Source organism: Poromitra crassiceps (genome assembly GCF_964638095.1).
Source record: "Poromitra crassiceps genome assembly, chromosome: 27".
Lineage (NCBI taxonomy): Eukaryota > Metazoa > Chordata > Actinopteri > Beryciformes > Melamphaidae > Poromitra > Poromitra crassiceps.
Genome location: NC_139650.1, coordinates 9,240,702 through 9,258,229, shown reverse-complemented (window position 1 = coordinate 9,258,229; position 17,528 = coordinate 9,240,702). Strand labels below are relative to the sequence as shown.

The following is a 17,528-nucleotide window of genomic DNA, read 5'->3' as shown; positions in this document are numbered from 1 at the left end:
TTAATAGTCTTTGAATTATATTAATATGACGTGAATTTCTATTAGCTTTGCACAGAAACAGCCGGTAGAAATGCTTTTTACTTTTATACTATTGGGTACATTTCAGAGTCTGTACTTTTTGGCCAGCACAAGGCGCGGGCCCTATATCTGGCTTTGTCCAGGCCAAAATGATCACTATAATGATCACACCGGAGTATTGATCACTATAAGCGAATTATTTAAACAGCATGTGTATAGGAATGATTTGGGACCAAGTTTTTTGATCAATATAAGCAGTTAATTCCCTGCACCACAATGAGAGCGCAGTAGTGTGTACACTCTTCTCTATCTCATGCTATGTGTTGGCACCATGTTTCAATTCAAACCCTGAAGCAAAACTATGAGGCATCAATATATTGCAATATACTGTACATCATGCAATATACAAATATACTACAATATACTGTACACAATACAATATACAAATATACTACAATATACTGTACACAATACAATATACAAATATACTACATCATGGTAACACCCTTTCCTTACCCGCCATGGTGGGTCCTTGGATGATAGCGGTTTCTCAGTCACCATTCTAAACCTTCCGCTTACAGCTGTTTCAATTCCCACGCCAGCTGTGGTTTTTCACACACACACACACACACACACACACACACACACACACACACACACACACACACACACACACACACACACACCGCTCTAGCGCCACTACAGTTGCAAATACAGGAAATGAATTGCTCAACAAAAAAAGAGAATGCATTATGGTACAAATAATGCACTTTTGGACCCCTTAATGTTGCACTGGACTATGAATGTGTACACTGCAATTAACTCTTTTAATCTCGAAATCACACCATTAGTGGTTCTATAGCACGACACATATTCTGCTGTATCTTTCATCTTCAATTGGTGTTCTATTTGTTGCATTTTTATCTAAATTTGCCCTCAGGGATCATTCAAGTTGTTCTTGTCTTGTCATTTTATTTTATGTGATTACTGGACAATAAATGAGCTCTGCCAAACCCTCGACCACCTACCTCCTCCCAGCACATGGCCGTCTCTTCAGTCACTGTAGCTGATTCATTGCCTGTCGTGTCCATAGCAGCAGCAGACATGAAGCCAGTAGAGCGGTTGAGAGACTGTTACAGACTGTGTGATTGTAGCTTGGCTTGCTGTCTCCTGGTCTCGCTGTAGCAAGTCACCAGAGATAAGCTCATTAAGTGTCATGGTGGCCTCCTGTCACCGTCAAAGCAGAGAGGTCACCTCCTAGAACAACAAAGTGCAAGAGCGACACACACACACACACACACACACACACACACACACACACACACACACATTATATATATATATACACATATATATGCATATATATGTATATACTAGGGGTGTCACGATACACTAATTTCACGATACGATACACGATATTGGGTTCACGATAACGATACAATATTTTAACAATATTTTTTTTAACAAAAGTAAATAATTTTTATGTATTTATTTATCATTTATTTAACCATGTGAGTCCCGTTGAAATCGAAACCTCTTTTCAAGGGAGCCCTGGGAAAATACTGGAAAAATAGTCTTTCATTTGAAATACACAAAATACAAAACAAATGCTGTTTTTGGAAATTGATAAATTGATAATAACTAGAAAACAACATGGAAGATAATGCTTCTCTTGCAATAGAATGTGTCACACTATCACAAACTTAAATGTTTATTGCATGGTGAAAGAAAAAATAAAGTATACAATCTATTTCTTAAATAACTCATGCTCAATGGTCCCTAAACTTATGTAATCTTATGTACCCCTTGAGCTGTTTTGCCATGCCAGTAGTAGTCTACCCCCTCACTCATGCGTGTTGATTCTGCTAAATTTGTTCTATTATTATTCAGGAGCAATTTTTTTTTTTTTACGATATCATTTTTTTCTGACGATATCGATATCGCGATATATCGTGCGACGAAATATCGTGACACCCCTAATATATACACACATATATATATATATATGATATATGTATGTATATATATATGTATGTATATATATACATATATATAATATATATATGATATATGTATGTATATATATACATATATATATATATATATAATGTAATTTGTTCATTTGCACATCTTTAAAAGCAGAAACAGACAAAATGAGAACAACAAAATAACGTGTGGGTAGAGACCATAGAGACAGGTGGGTAGAGACAATAGAGACACGTGGGTAGAGACCATAGAGACAGGTGGGTAGAGACCATAGAGACACGTGGGTAGAGACCATAGAGACAGGTGGGTAGAGACCATAGAGACAGATGGGTAGAGACCATAGAGACACGTGGGTAGAGACCATAGAGACAGGAAGGGGTGCCACCGGGGCAAAATCTACTCGCTGTTTCCATTGACTTGCATGCCATCTTATTTGTTACACTGATTAGTGTATTGTGCTTTTGCTACCACTAGATGGCACAACAAGTCTGTGAATGAAGTGTGATGGTGCAGAAAACCTCAAATGGGTAACACTACTGTACAATAAGGGTCACTAAATGAAGGGTTAGCATGAACTAATTATTAATTAACAGTTAACTAATGTGTCTATCTATCTATCTATCTATATAAAAGGGAGCAAGTGGGCAATGTTTGTCTGTCTATTTCAATTGATGTCCCACTGATGATGCCATAGGCATTGTGACATCATCAGTGATGTCATAAGAGCAATTGTGATGTTATCAGTGATGCGAAGAACAACAACAAAGGAAATATCAGGAAGGAAGTGAGAGGCCAACCATGATGTCCGACACACATACACAACAGTACACAACAGGTTGTTTATGAGGGGGTCCACAATATGTAAACACATCAATCATAAAGCAAATGATTTGCTTGGTATTTTTGCACCAATAACAGCAGCACATTGGGTTAGGTAGAGGAAGCAATGAGACTGTTTTAAAGTTCAAAATTCATGACAGCTGGAAAGGATAAGGAATTAACAAATATTCTTTATTCAACCATTTATAGGAAATTCTAGACACAAGGTAGAAATCCCTAGGTAGAAATGTTCCACATGAAAGCTGATACCATTGTTTTTAAACCGTTATTAAATGCAATGAAATAAAGTGTATTGCTGCAGTGAATCATGAAATACTTGTTTCCATTGATGGTAACGTAATTATACCAGGGTAGGCTACAGTTCAGTGAAAGAAGAAAAGTTACATTTGTAATTATTGGCAACCTTTTCAAGTAAACAGAGTTGATCATTTTAGTTAGGGGGGGGGGCATAGTGACTGAAGGTGAGCAGTAAGGCGTGGTGGGGGGGGACCATAGTGACTGAAGGTGAGCAGTAAGGTGTGGGGGGACCATAGTGACTGAAGGTGAGCAGTAAGGTGGGGGGGGGGGGCATAGTGACTGAAGGTGAGCAGTAAGGCGTGGTGGGGGGGGACCATAGTGACTGAAGGTGAGCAGTAAGGTGTGGGGGGACCATAGTGACTGAAGGTGAGCAGTAAGGTGGGGGGGGGGGGCATAGTGACTGAAGGTGAGCAGTAAGGTGTGGGGGGACCATAGTGACTGAAGGTGAGCAGTAAGGTGGGGGGGGGGGGCATAGTGACTGAAGGTGAGCAGTAAGGTGGGGGGGGGGGGGACCATAGTGACTGAAGGTGAGCAGTAAGGTGTGGGGGGACCATAGTGACTGAAGGTGAGCAGTAAGGTGTGGGGGGACCATAGTGACTGAAGGTGAGCAGTAAGGTGTGGGGGGACCATAGTGACTGAAGGTGAGCAGTAAGGTGTGGGGGGACCATAGTGACTGAAGGTGAGCAGTAAGGTGGGGGGGGACCATAGTGACTGAAGGTGAGCAGTAAGGTGGGGAGGACCATAGTGACTGAAGGTGAGCAGTAAGGTGGGGGGGACCATAGTGACTGAAGGTGAGCAGTAAGGTGGGGAGGACCATAGTGACTGAAGGTGAGCAGTAAGGTGGGGAGGACCATAGTGACTGAAGGTGAGCAGTAAGGTGTGGGGGGACCATAGTGACTGAAGGTGAGCAGTAAGGTGGGGAGGACCATAGTGACTGAAGGTGAGCAGTAAGGTGGGGACGACCATAGTGACTGAAGGTGAGCAGTAAGGTGGGGAGGACCATAGTGACTGAAGGTGAGCAGTAAGGTGGGGGGGGACCATAGTGACTGAAGGTGAGCAGTAAGGCGTGGGGGGGGGACCATAGTGACTGAAGGTGAGCAGTAAGGTGTGGGGGGGGGACCATAGTGACTGAAGGTGAGCAGTAAGGTGTGGGGGGGGGGACCATAGTGACTGAAGGTGAGCAGTAAGGCGTGGGGGGGGGACCATAGTGACTGAAGGTGAGCAGTAAGGTGTGGGGGGGGGGACCATAGTGACTGAAGGTGAGCAGTAAGGTGTGGGGGGGGGGGACCATAGTGACTGAAGGTGAGCAGTAAGGTGGGGAGGACCATAGTGACTGAAGGTGAGCAGTAAGGTGTGGGGGGGGGGGACCATAGTGACTGAAGGTGAGCAGTAAGGTGTGGGGGGGGGGGACCATAGTGACTGAAGGTGAGCAGTAAGGTGGGGAGGACCATAGTGACTGAAGGTGAGCAGTAAGGCGTGGGGGGGGGGACCATAGTGACTGAAGGTGAGCAGTAAGGCGTGGGGGGGGGGGACCATAGTGACTGAAGGTGAGCAGTAAGGTGTGGGGGGGGGGGACCATAGTGACTGAAGGTGAGCAGTAAGGTGGGGGGGGGCATAGTGACTGAAGGTGAGCAGTAAGGTGGGGGGGGGGACCATAGTGACTGAAGGTGAGCAGTAAGGTGGGGGGGGGGACCATAGTGACTGAAGGTGAGCAGTAAGGTGTGGGGGGGGGGACCATAGTGACTGAAGGTGAGCAGTAAGGTGTGGGGGGGGGGGACCATAGTGACTGAAGGTGAGCAGTAAGGTGTGGGGGGGGGGACCATAGTGACTGAAGGTGAGCAGTAAGGTGGGGGGGGGGGGGCATAGTGACTGAAGGTGAGCAGTAAGGCGTGGGGGGGGGGCCATAGTGACTGAAGGTGAGCAGTAAGGTGTGGGGGGGGGCATAGTGACTGAAGGTGAGCAGTAAGGTGGGGGGGGACCATAGTGACTGAAGGTGAGCAGTAAGGTGTGGGGGGGACCATAGTGACTGAAGGTGAGCAGTAAGGTGGGGAGGACCATAGTGACTGAAGGTGAGCAGTAAGGTGTGGGGGGGACCATAGTGACTGAAGGTGAGCAGTAAGGTGTGGGGGGGACCATAGTGACTGAAGGTGAGCAGTAAGGTGGGGGGGGGACCATAGTGACTGAAGGTGAGCAGTAAGGTGTGGGGGGGACCATAGTGACTGAAGGTGAGCAGTAAGGTGTGGGGGGGACCATAGTGACTGAAGGTGAGCAGTAAGGTGGGGAGGACCATAGTGACTGAAGGTGAGCAGTAAGGTGTGGGGGGGACCATAGTGACTGAAGGTGAGCAGTAAGGCGTGGGGGGGGGGCATAGTGACTGAAGGTGAGCAGTAAGGTGGGGGGGGGGGGGCATAGTGACTGAAGGTGAGCAGTAAGGTGGGGGGGGGGGGGCATAGTGACTGAAGGTGAGCAGTAAGGTGGGGGGGGGGGGACCATAGTGACTGAAGGTGAGCAGTAAGGTGGGGGAGGACCATAGTGACTGAAGGTGAGCAGTAAGGCGTGGGGGGGACCATAGTGACTGAAGGTGAGCAGTAAGGTGGGGGGGGGGCATAGTGACTGAAGGTGAGCAGTAAGGTGGGGGAGGACCATAGTGACTGAAGGTGAGCAGTAAGGTGTGGGGGGGGCATAGTGACTGAAGGTGAGCAGTAAGGTGGGGGGGGGGGGGCATAGTGACTGAAGGTGAGCAGTAAGGTGGGGGGGGGGGGGCATAGTGACTGAAGGTGAGCAGTAAGGTGGGGGGGGGGGGCATAGTGACTGAAGGTGAGCAGTAAGGTGGGGGAGGACCATAGTGACTGAAGGTGAGCAGTAAGGTGGGGGAGGACCATAGTGACTGAAGGTGAGCAGTAAGGTGGGGGGGGGGACCATAGTGACTGAAGGTGAGCAGTAAGGCGTGGGGGGGGGACCATAGTGACTGAAGGTGAGCAGTAAGGTGGGGGGGGGGGGCATAGTGACTGAAGGTGAGCAGTAAGGCGTGGGGGGGGGGCATAGTGACTGAAGGTGAGCAGTAAGGTGGGGGGGGGGGGCATAGTGACTGAAGGTGAGCAGTAAGGTGGGGGGGGGGGGGCATAGTGACTGAAGGTGAGCAGTAAGGTGGGGGGGGGGGGCATAGTGACTGAAGGTGAGCAGTAAGGCGTGGGGGGGGGCATAGTGACTGAAGGTGAGCAGTAAGGCGTGGGGGGGGACCATAGTGACTGAAGGTGAGCAGTAAGGTGGGGGGGGGACCATAGTGACTGAAGGTGAGCAGTAAGGTGTGGGGGGGGGCATAGTGACTGAAGGTGAGCAGTAAGGCGTGGGGGGGGACCATAGTGACTGAAGGTGAGCAGTAAGGTGTGGGGGGGACCATAGTGACTGAAGGTGAGCAGTAAGGTGTGGGGGGGGGACCATAGTGACTGAAGGTGAGCAGTAAGGTGGGGGAGGACCATAGTGACTGAAGGTGAGCAGTAAGGTGGGGGGGGGGACCATAGTGACTGAAGGTGAGCAGTAAGGCGTGGGGGGGGGACCATAGTGACTGAAGGTGAGCAGTAAGGTGGGGGGGGGGGGGCATAGTGACTGAAGGTGAGCAGTAAGGCGTGGGGGGGGGGCATAGTGACTGAAGGTGAGCAGTAAGGTGGGGGGGGGGGGGCATAGTGACTGAAGGTGAGCAGTAAGGTGGGGGGGGGGGGCATAGTGACTGAAGGTGAGCAGTAAGGCGTGGGGGGGGGCATAGTGACTGAAGGTGAGCAGTAAGGCGTGGGGGGGGGCATAGTGACTGAAGGTGAGCAGTAAGGCGTGGGGGGGGACCATAGTGACTGAAGGTGAGCAGTAAGGCGTGGGGGGGACCATAGTGACTGAAGGTGAGCAGTAAGGCGTGGGGGGGGACCATAGTGACTGAAGGTGAGCAGTAAGGCGTGGGGGGGACCATAGTGACTGAAGGTGAGCAGTAAGGTGGGGGGGACCATAGTGACTGAAGGTGAGCAGTAAGGTGTGGGGGGGACCATAGTGACTGAAGGTGAGCAGTAAGGTGGGGAGGACCATAGTGACTGAAGGTGAGCAGTAAGGTGGGGGGGGACCATAGTGACTGAAGGTGAGCAGTAAGGTGTGGGGGGGACCATAGTGACTGAAGGTGAGCAGTAAGGTGTGGGGGGGGGCATAGTGACTGAAGGTGAGCAGTAAGGCGTGGGGGGGGACCATAGTGACTGAAGGTGAGCAGTAAGGTGGGGGGGGGACCATAGTGACTGAAGGTGAGCAGTAAGGTGTGGGGGGGGGCATAGTGACTGAAGGTGAGCAGTAAGGCGTGGGGAGGACCATAGTGACTGAAGGTAAGGCGTAGGACCGTAAACAGAGTACAGCACCAAATCCCACCTATGTTTAACATCTGAAGCAGCCAATAAATAACCACTTGACCGTGGACACTAAAAATGGGGGGGGTGTTAGAAATAACTGGAGGCATTAGTAATCTTTTACAGAGTAAATGAGTTGACTAAAGACAAGCAATATTTCTTATTTAGGTCAACCTTTAGCCTAAATCAAAGCCCAACAGTTTGGCAAACCCATCTTTTATCCATTACGACAATACCTCTCAATTCATGTGCCACTTTTTGTTGATGCATAGACTATAATTAAAATGAGGTAATACTTTGCATATCATCACTGGCATATTTGCCATGTAGGAAGTGCCTAATGATGTCATAAGCTGCTTGGGTGATAGACCCATCATTCATCATACTGTCCGCCGTCCTGCATCCCAGAATCCCTCATCCTGTATGAAGTGGTGGCAGCAATACAAGTTCACTGAATCCCTAGTCCTGTTACGAAGTGGTGGCAGCAATACAAGTTCACTGAATCCCTAGTCCTGTAGATGAAGTGGTGGCAGCAATACAAGTTCACTGAATCCCTAGTCCTGTAGATGAAGTGGGGGCAGCAATACAAGTTCACTGAATCCCTAGTCCTGTAGATGAAGTGGTGGCAGCAATACAAGTTAACTGAATCCCTAGTCCTATAGATGAAGTGGTGGCAGCATTACAAGTTAACTGAATCCCTAGTCCTGTAGATGAAGTGGTGGCAGCATTACAAGTTAACTGCTCCATCAAGTGACCATTCCATACTCTCAAATAAAAAAAAATGCTTCCTCTAATCCAAAATGTTATACAGATTGGAGAAATCAACAGTGACTGCTTATACATACAAGAGTATGTTTTGGTGCCATTACCTGTGTGATGTCAACACAAATTGATCAGCAGTTACAGCCGATGTCTACATAGCATCCTGTGACTGTTACTCAGCTACTGGTGCTGGAAGTAGCTGTCTCTCCACACGTACAATGCCAGCTCCCCATGGACGTTTGGACAGGGAGAAATCAAGGCAGCGCCTTTACAATCACTCTTATGCATTCATTTACAATCACTCTCATTTACAATCAATCTATGCATTGATTTACAATCAATCTATGCATTGATTTATAATCACTATGCATTCATTTTGGTGAGATGACATTGCTGCAATACACTAAGAAATCACACAAACTGGCAATTATTCAATCATTATTTATGATCTATCAGTCATTAAACATACTGCCAACTTCCTTTTTTCAATGAGTTCATATCATTGTGACCATATATAAAAGGGGTACAGGGTGGAGGTCTGGAGGAGGCTGACGGGAGTTAATAAAGTCCAAATGAGCAGCACACTGGTGGTGGCTCTTGTCGTCCATAGGAGAGCGCAATGATCAAATCACGAATAAAAGCCCTAATAAGATGTCAATTAGCAGTTTGAAGGAGTTAGCACCGACAAAGCAGGGAATTTGACAATTAACATTCAGAGTTTGGTGTAGTCAATTGTGCCGACGAGAGACACAGACTGCATCAAGTCTGCAGGAGATGAAACGTTTCACAAATGAAAGACAATACAACGCCTCGCTCATTCACCACGAAAGAAATGAGTCGACGTTTATGTAACATTAAGCAATGAGACGTCACACACATGACCGGTGAGATCAGGCATACCTTCACAGTATTGGAACTCAAGAACCCAAAAGGAATACAAGAATACATCAGAGAAAACACTAGTAAAAAGGTACTGAGGTTAGGGAGTTGTATGAGCCAATAAATATGTCCGTTGAGAAGTAGAATGAAACTGTAATGATAGATACTTTCTGGTCAGGAAGCGCGTCTGATGCTAGTTGGGTCAAGGCATCTAAGGGTTAATTATAAGTGCTAAGAAACGACGACATGTGATCGTTAGGAGGGCTCGGACACTTGATTGGTACACATGAACAATGTGATTGATGGCAGATGGTGATTTGCAGACGGTGTTGATGAGCTCCGTGATTGGCTGGGCAGTATAGAACACAGTAGTGTGATAGGCTAGTCTGTGTCTGTGCTAACAAACGTTTATTACCACCACCAAGGAGGTCATGTTTTCAGCCGTGTTTATCTGCTAGCAGGATATCTCAAAGAAGTTGAGCACGGATTTGCGGAAAACGTCTTGGTTACGGGCCAAGGAAGAACGGATCAACTTTTCATGTTGAAATGTGGCATGGTTTTGAGCATGGCATATCGCCAAAAGGTGGTTGTCAGACAATGGCAGAGGTCTGCGCTCTAACCGAGCACATTTTCTAGTTGTATATGCTGAAGGCGATGAATCGGAACAGAGATCACGACGACGAGACAGTCCTCTTTTACAAGATACCAGCATCTTTCAACGTAACAGTATCCCCCACGTAACCATCAGTGATGATGTCATACAAACTTTAGTGTGACATAAGACCCTGGCTTTCCAGGGTTGAGAATTTATTTGACCATTTGTATAAAAAAAAAAACTCCCACCTCAGTGGAAAGAGGCTACGCAAAAATATATTATAAAAATAGCAACGCTGATCATTCAATGTAAACTAGAAGGGGAGAAAAAAAAAACAAAGAGCGTCAGCATAATGTCTTCTTAGGTGTGCTGTATGTTCTCCTGGAATACCTTTGTAGTGACAACAACTCCATCAGTTTTGAACTGCAGAAAGGCATCGTATAGGTAGACTAGTCCTGTCCAGGTAGTGCAATTCCTGGTACAAACATCTATTCAGTATTTGAAGAGCTTCCACTGATTGTGAGCACACACCAAGAGATGTATATCAGTTGGCTAAAAAAGGGGGGTGCAGTAAGGATATCCGCCTCAACTGTTTCAGGATTCCAAACGGACCCCAGAAAATGTGGTTGATCAGAGTGTGGCAAATTGGTACGGGCTGAATGAAGAGCTGAACAGCTCGCCATATTGCTTCTCTTACCACAACTCGTTCATATACACAAGTGAAGATTTCAGTTTGATTTGTATAAGAAAAAAAAAAGCAAGCCTCACAACTCATTGCGAGATGTATCAGAGTCGTGATGGGGTTTCTATTCTTCATGAATATCCTCCATTGGTTTCACGTCATTCTGTGAACGACGTGGCCTCAGCCTAGTCAGTACATGTCCTTGTAGATCTCTTGCAGCAGTGGGTGCAGCGAGGTCTCCGACTCGGTCTTCTTGATCTTCTGCACCAGCTGGGCGTTCTCCGTCACCAGTTGACGTAGGTCGGCCATTTTCTGCAGCAGCTTGGGAAAGAGGTACGTGGAGTCTGTGTGGTTGGCTTGCAGGTGCTGGTCCAGAGCCTGCAGAATTCCATCCTGGATCTCCTCCACCTGCTTGATGTTCATCAGCCCTGGACGGTCTGGGGGACACCGAGGAGACAATGAGGAAAGGGAGCTACTACCAGCCTCATTTCAGACAGATATCTCTTTGGCAGGACTGGTACCGCATTGATCCGAATAGAAGACTACCCTGATTATAAGACGCCCCCCTTTTAACCCTTTTTCCAAGACTCATTTTTGAAAAGAAAGAAAAAAACCTTTTGAAGGCCAAATCTTGTTTTATAACGAAAATCATTTCATTTGAAAATTATAATAAAACAAATTGAAGAACAAGGTAAGCTGTTTTTAACTCTCTTAATAAATACAATCATATTTACTTATTTATATGTCTTTTAGATGAAATTATCACATTTAAAAGTGAAAAATGTATATGCTAATGTTTCCATGGTTACCACGCATATAGAGTAGCTGGCGTTTACTTGCGGAGTGCCTCAGTGGACTGGCTCCAACAGAAAGTTGCAACGCTTGCATAACACAACAGGGTGTTCAACGCGCCACCGTTTCCCGTTTCAATAAACGTTTTGCTACGTTTTGTCGGAGCTGAACTCAGCCCTTGTCTGCCTGTCTTGTTCACTGAGGAGCGACTCCGAGTGTCTGTGTTGTGTCAGTGTGTGTGTGCAGCCGTGCACGTGTCTGTGTTGCAGCGATGCTAAGAGACTGCTGCAACTGTTGTTGTGAATGGAAAACATTATGTTAAAAGTCTAGACCCCGAATATAAGACGACGCCCCTTTTCCAGACGTATTTCCAGGAGGAAGAAGAAAAAAGGCTTATTTTCGGACCAATTCATAGCTTTCAAGGGGTGTTACGTGCTGCCGGGAACGCCCACCTGGCGGTCAAAAAACAAACTTGTTCATTCGCTGCCAGCCGCGTCGACTAGTTTCTCACGCAGTGTTTGTTCAGCCGTTTGTACACACGTCTTTGCGGCCAACATTTCCTCAAAGGTAAGCTCAAGTAACGTTACAATAATGATTAAAATACCCCGTTAACGTTACTTGAGCTTACCTTTGATTAAATGTTGGCCGCAAAGACGTGTGTACTTTGATGGTAGCCATTTGCCCTCCCCAGCGACTGAACCACGTCTAATCGCACAAATCCACAACCTCCTCCTGTCTGAGTTTTCTTTCTCCGACGGCATTCTGTAAAAGCACAAGCCAGGCGTGTCTCCTCGTCGGTTAGTGCAACCGATAGCACAACAGGTATCCGGCATTTTGGCTGAACAAACACAGCGTGAGAAACTAGTGACTCGGCGGCAGTGGAATGAACAAGTTTTTTTTTGACCGCCAGGTGGGCGTTCCCGGCAGCACGTAACGCCCCTTGAAAGCTATGAATACGGTACATGCCTTACAACAGCTTCCCTTACCTCCACAGAGGATGATGGCGGCCACGAATAGGGCCAAGTCACTGTCGTCTAGTTCCAGAGCGTTGAACTTGACCGCAAACTCAAACTTGGGCTCCATGATCTCGCTGAAGGGCCGGCGAAGGCTGCGCAGGAACTCCCGCGTCACGAAGCCCCGACCGTTCGCCACCAGCAGCCCGTCTTTGTTCATCAGAGACGGCAGCATGGCGAAGATGGCCTCATGCACACCATACTTCAGCAGGGTTACCTGAGGGGAGCAGAGTGGAGGTGTCAGAGCTATTTCACATTTCAAATGTCACATTTTTATATAGTCTCCCGCCGAATAAGTCCTGTGACAGCCTGGGCTGCTCCATGTAACTGGTTCTTGTGCTACAATTAACCAGGTATTTTTTCCTAACCTCAGAATTTAATCTTTAGCTACATATGCTTTTGTTTGGTTTGTGTTTTATGGGGTTCAGTGTTGCATGATGGGCCTATGAAACAAAGAAAATTGTGATGGCAACAATGTGGGACAATGTGCGTTGTAAATACCTCTTCCACAAATAAAGAAACCAAACATAACTATGCATTTTGAGTTCATCACACCAATAAGCCACCAGCCAAATTTGAATGATGATGAACGTCGCAAAGTATATAAATTTAGGTTTGAAAGTCATGAAGAAACTCAGCAGAATTCTCCGCTCTGCTGTGCTCTGGCTCCCTCTGGGATTGTCTGGGCATGTCTGCATCGAACTAGTCTCGGTTTCCAGACGTTTGGTGAGCGGCGCCAACAGTGCCACCTAACCATCAAACGTCTGGGAATTTACTGTTCCAAATCTGGTTCAGAGCCCGGCGAGAACGGCCGGCAGCAGACACGCCTACATTTATTATTAGAATTGTATTTGGTAGCGGCAATGCAATGTTTCATAGTTCCAATATAGAGCAAGACACTGATGTGCTGCAAAGAGAGTTTATACCTGTTGTTTATTTTACAATAATTCTTCCTACCCGGAAGTGGTTCGCTTGCTACTGTGAAGTCATCAGCAGGCTCTGTAACGTTAGCCTCGGGAGTCGGGCTTATCGTTGGGGGAAAGACCTCTAGCCGCCGGGGCCGGATGAAACACGTCCTATTAACAGGTTATGTTTGTTTCTAAGTGATTAATATTTTGCTCCGCAAACGCGGCGATGTTTTGCGAGACACCGGTTCTGCATGAGCGTCACCCCCCCCAGAAAGCAGGCCCACCCACAACACTTATGATTGGTTCTCCGATGCAAGGCTTCCAACAGCACCACCTAACGTTAGGAAAAAATTTAAATAGTAATATTCTCAGTCTTACAGTAGTGAAACGGATTAAGACTGAGAGCTGAGTCTAGCATCGAACCAGCGAATGACAGTCGAGCAACCAGCAAGGAACGCCACCAAGGTTTTTGTGGATTTTGGTTGCCAGGGTCTTAAAAAAAAGAGTCATGTTTCAGCATGGCCTGTTGTCTTTTTTAATCAGTCCCTTTTGGCCCTGCACCTAATAAGCTTTCTCATTGGATTGAGTCACTATTGGCGAGTCAGCGTGACCTTACCTGGTCGTTGAGGAAGAGGTCAACAAAACCGGGGATGCTCTTGGCGAACTCTGTGAGCTCCCGCACAGTCTCAACTGTGGTGCACTGACATCGATAGAAGACATGGACTCCGATCTCCTTGTTGGCTGGCGTGCTGCCATTGATAGGCTGGTTCCACACCAGGCCATTCTCTGCCTGCCACAGCGAGTCCATGTCATGGACTACAAATGGCTGTGAGGAAAGGACGACAGCTGAGTTGAGGCAGAGTGGCAGAAAGTGAAACCGTGCGTGTGTGTGTGTGTGTGTGTGAGTGTGTGTGTGTGTGTGTGTGTGTGTGTGTGTGTGTGTGTGTGTGTGTGTGTGTGTGTGTGTGTGTGTGTGTGTGTGCGTGTGTGTGAACGATGCACAGCATTAAAGAATAAAACACAAAGATAGATGAGGCCAGCAGCAATAGCAGTGAGGAGAAGCTACTGTATCAAGAATGACTAGAAAAGCAGTCAAAGAGAATTAAGTTTTGCCATTTCTGGACTTCTGCTTTTTCACTGCCTCAGTGGGAGAGTCTAACTCTAGTGTCTGATGTTTCAAGCCAATCAGCCATGGCTTGAACCAGGATCCACTAAGCCAGTAGTCCTCAATGTGGCGTCTGGGGACCACCAGGATCCACTAAGCCAGTAGTCCTCAATGTGGCGTCTGGGGACCACCAGGATCCACTAAGCCAGTAGTCCTCAATGTGGCGTCTGGGGACCACCAGGGGGTCCCCAGCAAACTGATAAATTGTTAAACTTCAGCACTATTTCATTTAAATGAAGTTAACACCATTAGAGAATGTAAAAGATTGACTGTTTAGATGATAGTTTCTCTGTTATCTCTGTACCTAGGATACAGATAGTCATGGAGTTCTGGACAAAATCCTATAAACAAAAATATTCTCAGATTTGGGTCCGAGAGACAAAATCTCATCAATCTGGACTAATGTGGACTAAATGAGGGCTCCATGATATGAAAAACGTCTGAGAGTCATGGCACTAAACAACCCAAACACAAAGATACTGCTGGCTGACAAAGCAGACACTGGTGGTTGTGAGGTTGCTCTGACTTGTCCTCTCTTCATCTCAGACAAAACACAGATAGTCTGAGGCCTTTATTATGGGGCTGCATGCAGCCATGCTGCTGCACCGGCCTACAGACAGCTGTTCACAGGAGGCCATGTTTCACTTCAGCTGGCCTTATCTGTTCCTGCCTGCACTTCTTGATATGTCTATTTCAGTGGAGAAAGTACACTTCATATTGTGTTGCCTGGAGTAGAGGTGGTGGGGGGGGGGGGGGGGGGGGGATCGATACACCATAGTATCACGATATTTTGTGTGGCAATATATACAGTAGTATCGCACAAATGCCAAGTATCGCGAATGACATATCATTGATGACAGGTTTGTATGACAGTGTTGGTCAGTCTGTCTGCTTGACAAACCCCATCTTGCTGCAATACATTTGCAATTGAAAAAAGTGAATAAATCGTATTATATCACAATATCGCAATGCTCAACAATATATCGCAATGCTAGCATATTGTAATATCGCAATACTATCGTATCTTGACTCAAGTGTCATGGTAATATCGTATTGTGGGGCATCTGGCGATTCCTACCGCTTGCCTTGGTTTGGTCACAGGTATCATTTTACTATAAAGGGGGAAAAAATCCACCCTAACACACTTAAGACCGGCATTTTGGGGCCTATTTTGTTGTTTTAGCTCTATGGATGGTATTGTAGGTCAGTCAGTAGTTGGTCAGTTGTTCTCTTGACCACGTTATGGGTCACATGGCCAGCTCATGCCATACCCGCATGAATCAAACGTCTGGCAACCCTTTCTCTCCTGGGTCACATGGCTCATTCCAGCCAATGGTGGCAAGTGGAGCGGGGGAGTCTGTTGTTTTGACGGCAATGCTGCAGTGTGGCAGACGACGGTTGTGCCTCAAGTATTGTAATTGGAAAATTAATTATGACTGACTTGATTTGTATTAAATGGTCTAAAACTGAATGAGTTATTAAACTGGAGACAGATGTGCTGGTAAAGTGTTTGTGAACGGTAGCGCTTATGAGTAAACACAACCTTTAGTGTCATGCTTTGGAATACATGTACTGTAATGTAAAGTTTGTGTAATAATGCATCCTTACTGGGGTGGAGCTGGTCTTTCCAGTGAGGATGCTGCGGGCTTTCTTCTTGGTCATGTTGAGGTTCTTCAGGTAGGCGTTGTTGACCCGCTTGGCCAAGCTCTTGAGGTCTGGGCCGTTGGGATGAGTCAGTTGGCCGATCTCTCCAGCCAACAGGCCCGCCACCAGCTTCCTCTTCTCCGCCTCCGGCATCCGCCCATAGCGGATAGCTGGGGAAGGAAGGGGCCAGAAGGAACATGAGCTTCATGTTTCATGAGAAGATATGAGTAGAACACTGGATAGGGATGAAGATATGAGGAGAACACTGGATAGGGATGAATATATGAGTAGAACACTGGATAGGGATGAAGATATGAGGAGAACACTGGATAGGGATGAAGATATGAGGAGAACACTGGATAGGGATGCAGATATGAGGAGAACACTGGATAGGGATGGATATGAGTAGAACACTGGATAGGGATGAAGATATGAGGAGAACACTGGATAGAGATGCAGATATGAGGGGAACACTGGATAGGGATGAAGATATGAGGGGAACACTGGATAGGGATGCAGATATGAGGAGAACACTGGATAGGGATGAAGATATGAGGAGAACACTGGATAGAGATGAAGATATGAGTAGAACACTGGATAGGGATGCAGATATGAGGAGAACACTGGATAGGGATGAAGATATGAGTAGAACACTGGATAGGGATGAAGATATGAGTAGAACACTGGATAGGGATGCAGATATGAGTAGAACACTGGATAGGGATGAAGATATGAGGGGAACACTGGATAGAGATGCAGATATGAGTAGAACACTGGATAGAGATGCAGATATGAGGAGAACACTGGATAGGGATGAAGATATGAGTAGAACACTGGACAGGGATGCAGATATGAGTAGAACACTGGATAGAGATGCAGATATGAGGAGAACACTGGACAGGGATGCAGATATGAGTAGAACACTGGATAGAGATGCAGATATGAGGAGAACACTGGATAGAGATGCAGATATGAGGAGAACACTGGATAGGGATGCAGATATGAGGAGAACACTGGATAGAGATGCAGATATGAGGAGAACACTGGATAGAGATGAAGATATGAGGAGAACACTGGATAGGGATGAAGATATGAGGAGAACACTGGATAGGGATGAAGATATGAGGAGAACACTGGGTAGAGATGCAGATATGAGGAGAACACTGGATAGAGATGCAGATATGAGGAGAACACTGGATAGAGATGCAGATATGAGGAGAACACTGGATAGGGATGCAGAACCTGGGATCATTTCTACAAACACTGAACAAGAGTTAGGGTGAGGAAACATTTTATGCCTGCCAATAAGCCAGAGTAAGAGAATGCATGTGTGTGTGTATTTCTGTGTGCGTGTGCGCGCGCAATTGTGTGCGTGCGTGCGTGTATGTGTGTGCGTGTGTGCGTACGTGTTAGGGATGTTCATCAATTATCGATAATCGGTAATTGATCGTTGAGGAATGAATTCGATCACGTCGTTTTTTTGTTTTTTTTTGCGGACTAGGTTTGGGTGGAATTCGTTCCTCCTCGCCCCACTCCATTGCACAGCCGACTAACGTGAGGTGGAGCTTCAT

The 17,528-nt window shown here is 46.7% G+C and overlaps 1 protein-coding gene across 1 annotated transcript in view; it reads right to left on the bottom strand.

The window, feature by feature from the left end:
* Positions 1 to 10,535: 10,535 nt before the first annotated feature.
* Positions 10,536 to 17,528, bottom strand: part of LOC310799216 (peroxisome proliferator-activated receptor delta-like) — a 28,387-nt gene continuing 21,394 nt past the window's right edge. The window contains exons 5-8 of the mRNA XM_083661784.1: positions 15,922 to 16,127; positions 13,765 to 13,974; positions 12,214 to 12,457; positions 10,536 to 10,872 (exon numbers count right to left, since the gene is read on the bottom strand). Coding sequence (XP_083517910.1) covers positions 10,625 to 10,872; positions 12,214 to 12,457; positions 13,765 to 13,974; positions 15,922 to 16,127 — 908 coding nt within the window. The 3' untranslated portion in view covers positions 10,536 to 10,624. The remainder of the gene's footprint in view (positions 10,873 to 12,213; positions 12,458 to 13,764; positions 13,975 to 15,921; positions 16,128 to 17,528) is intronic.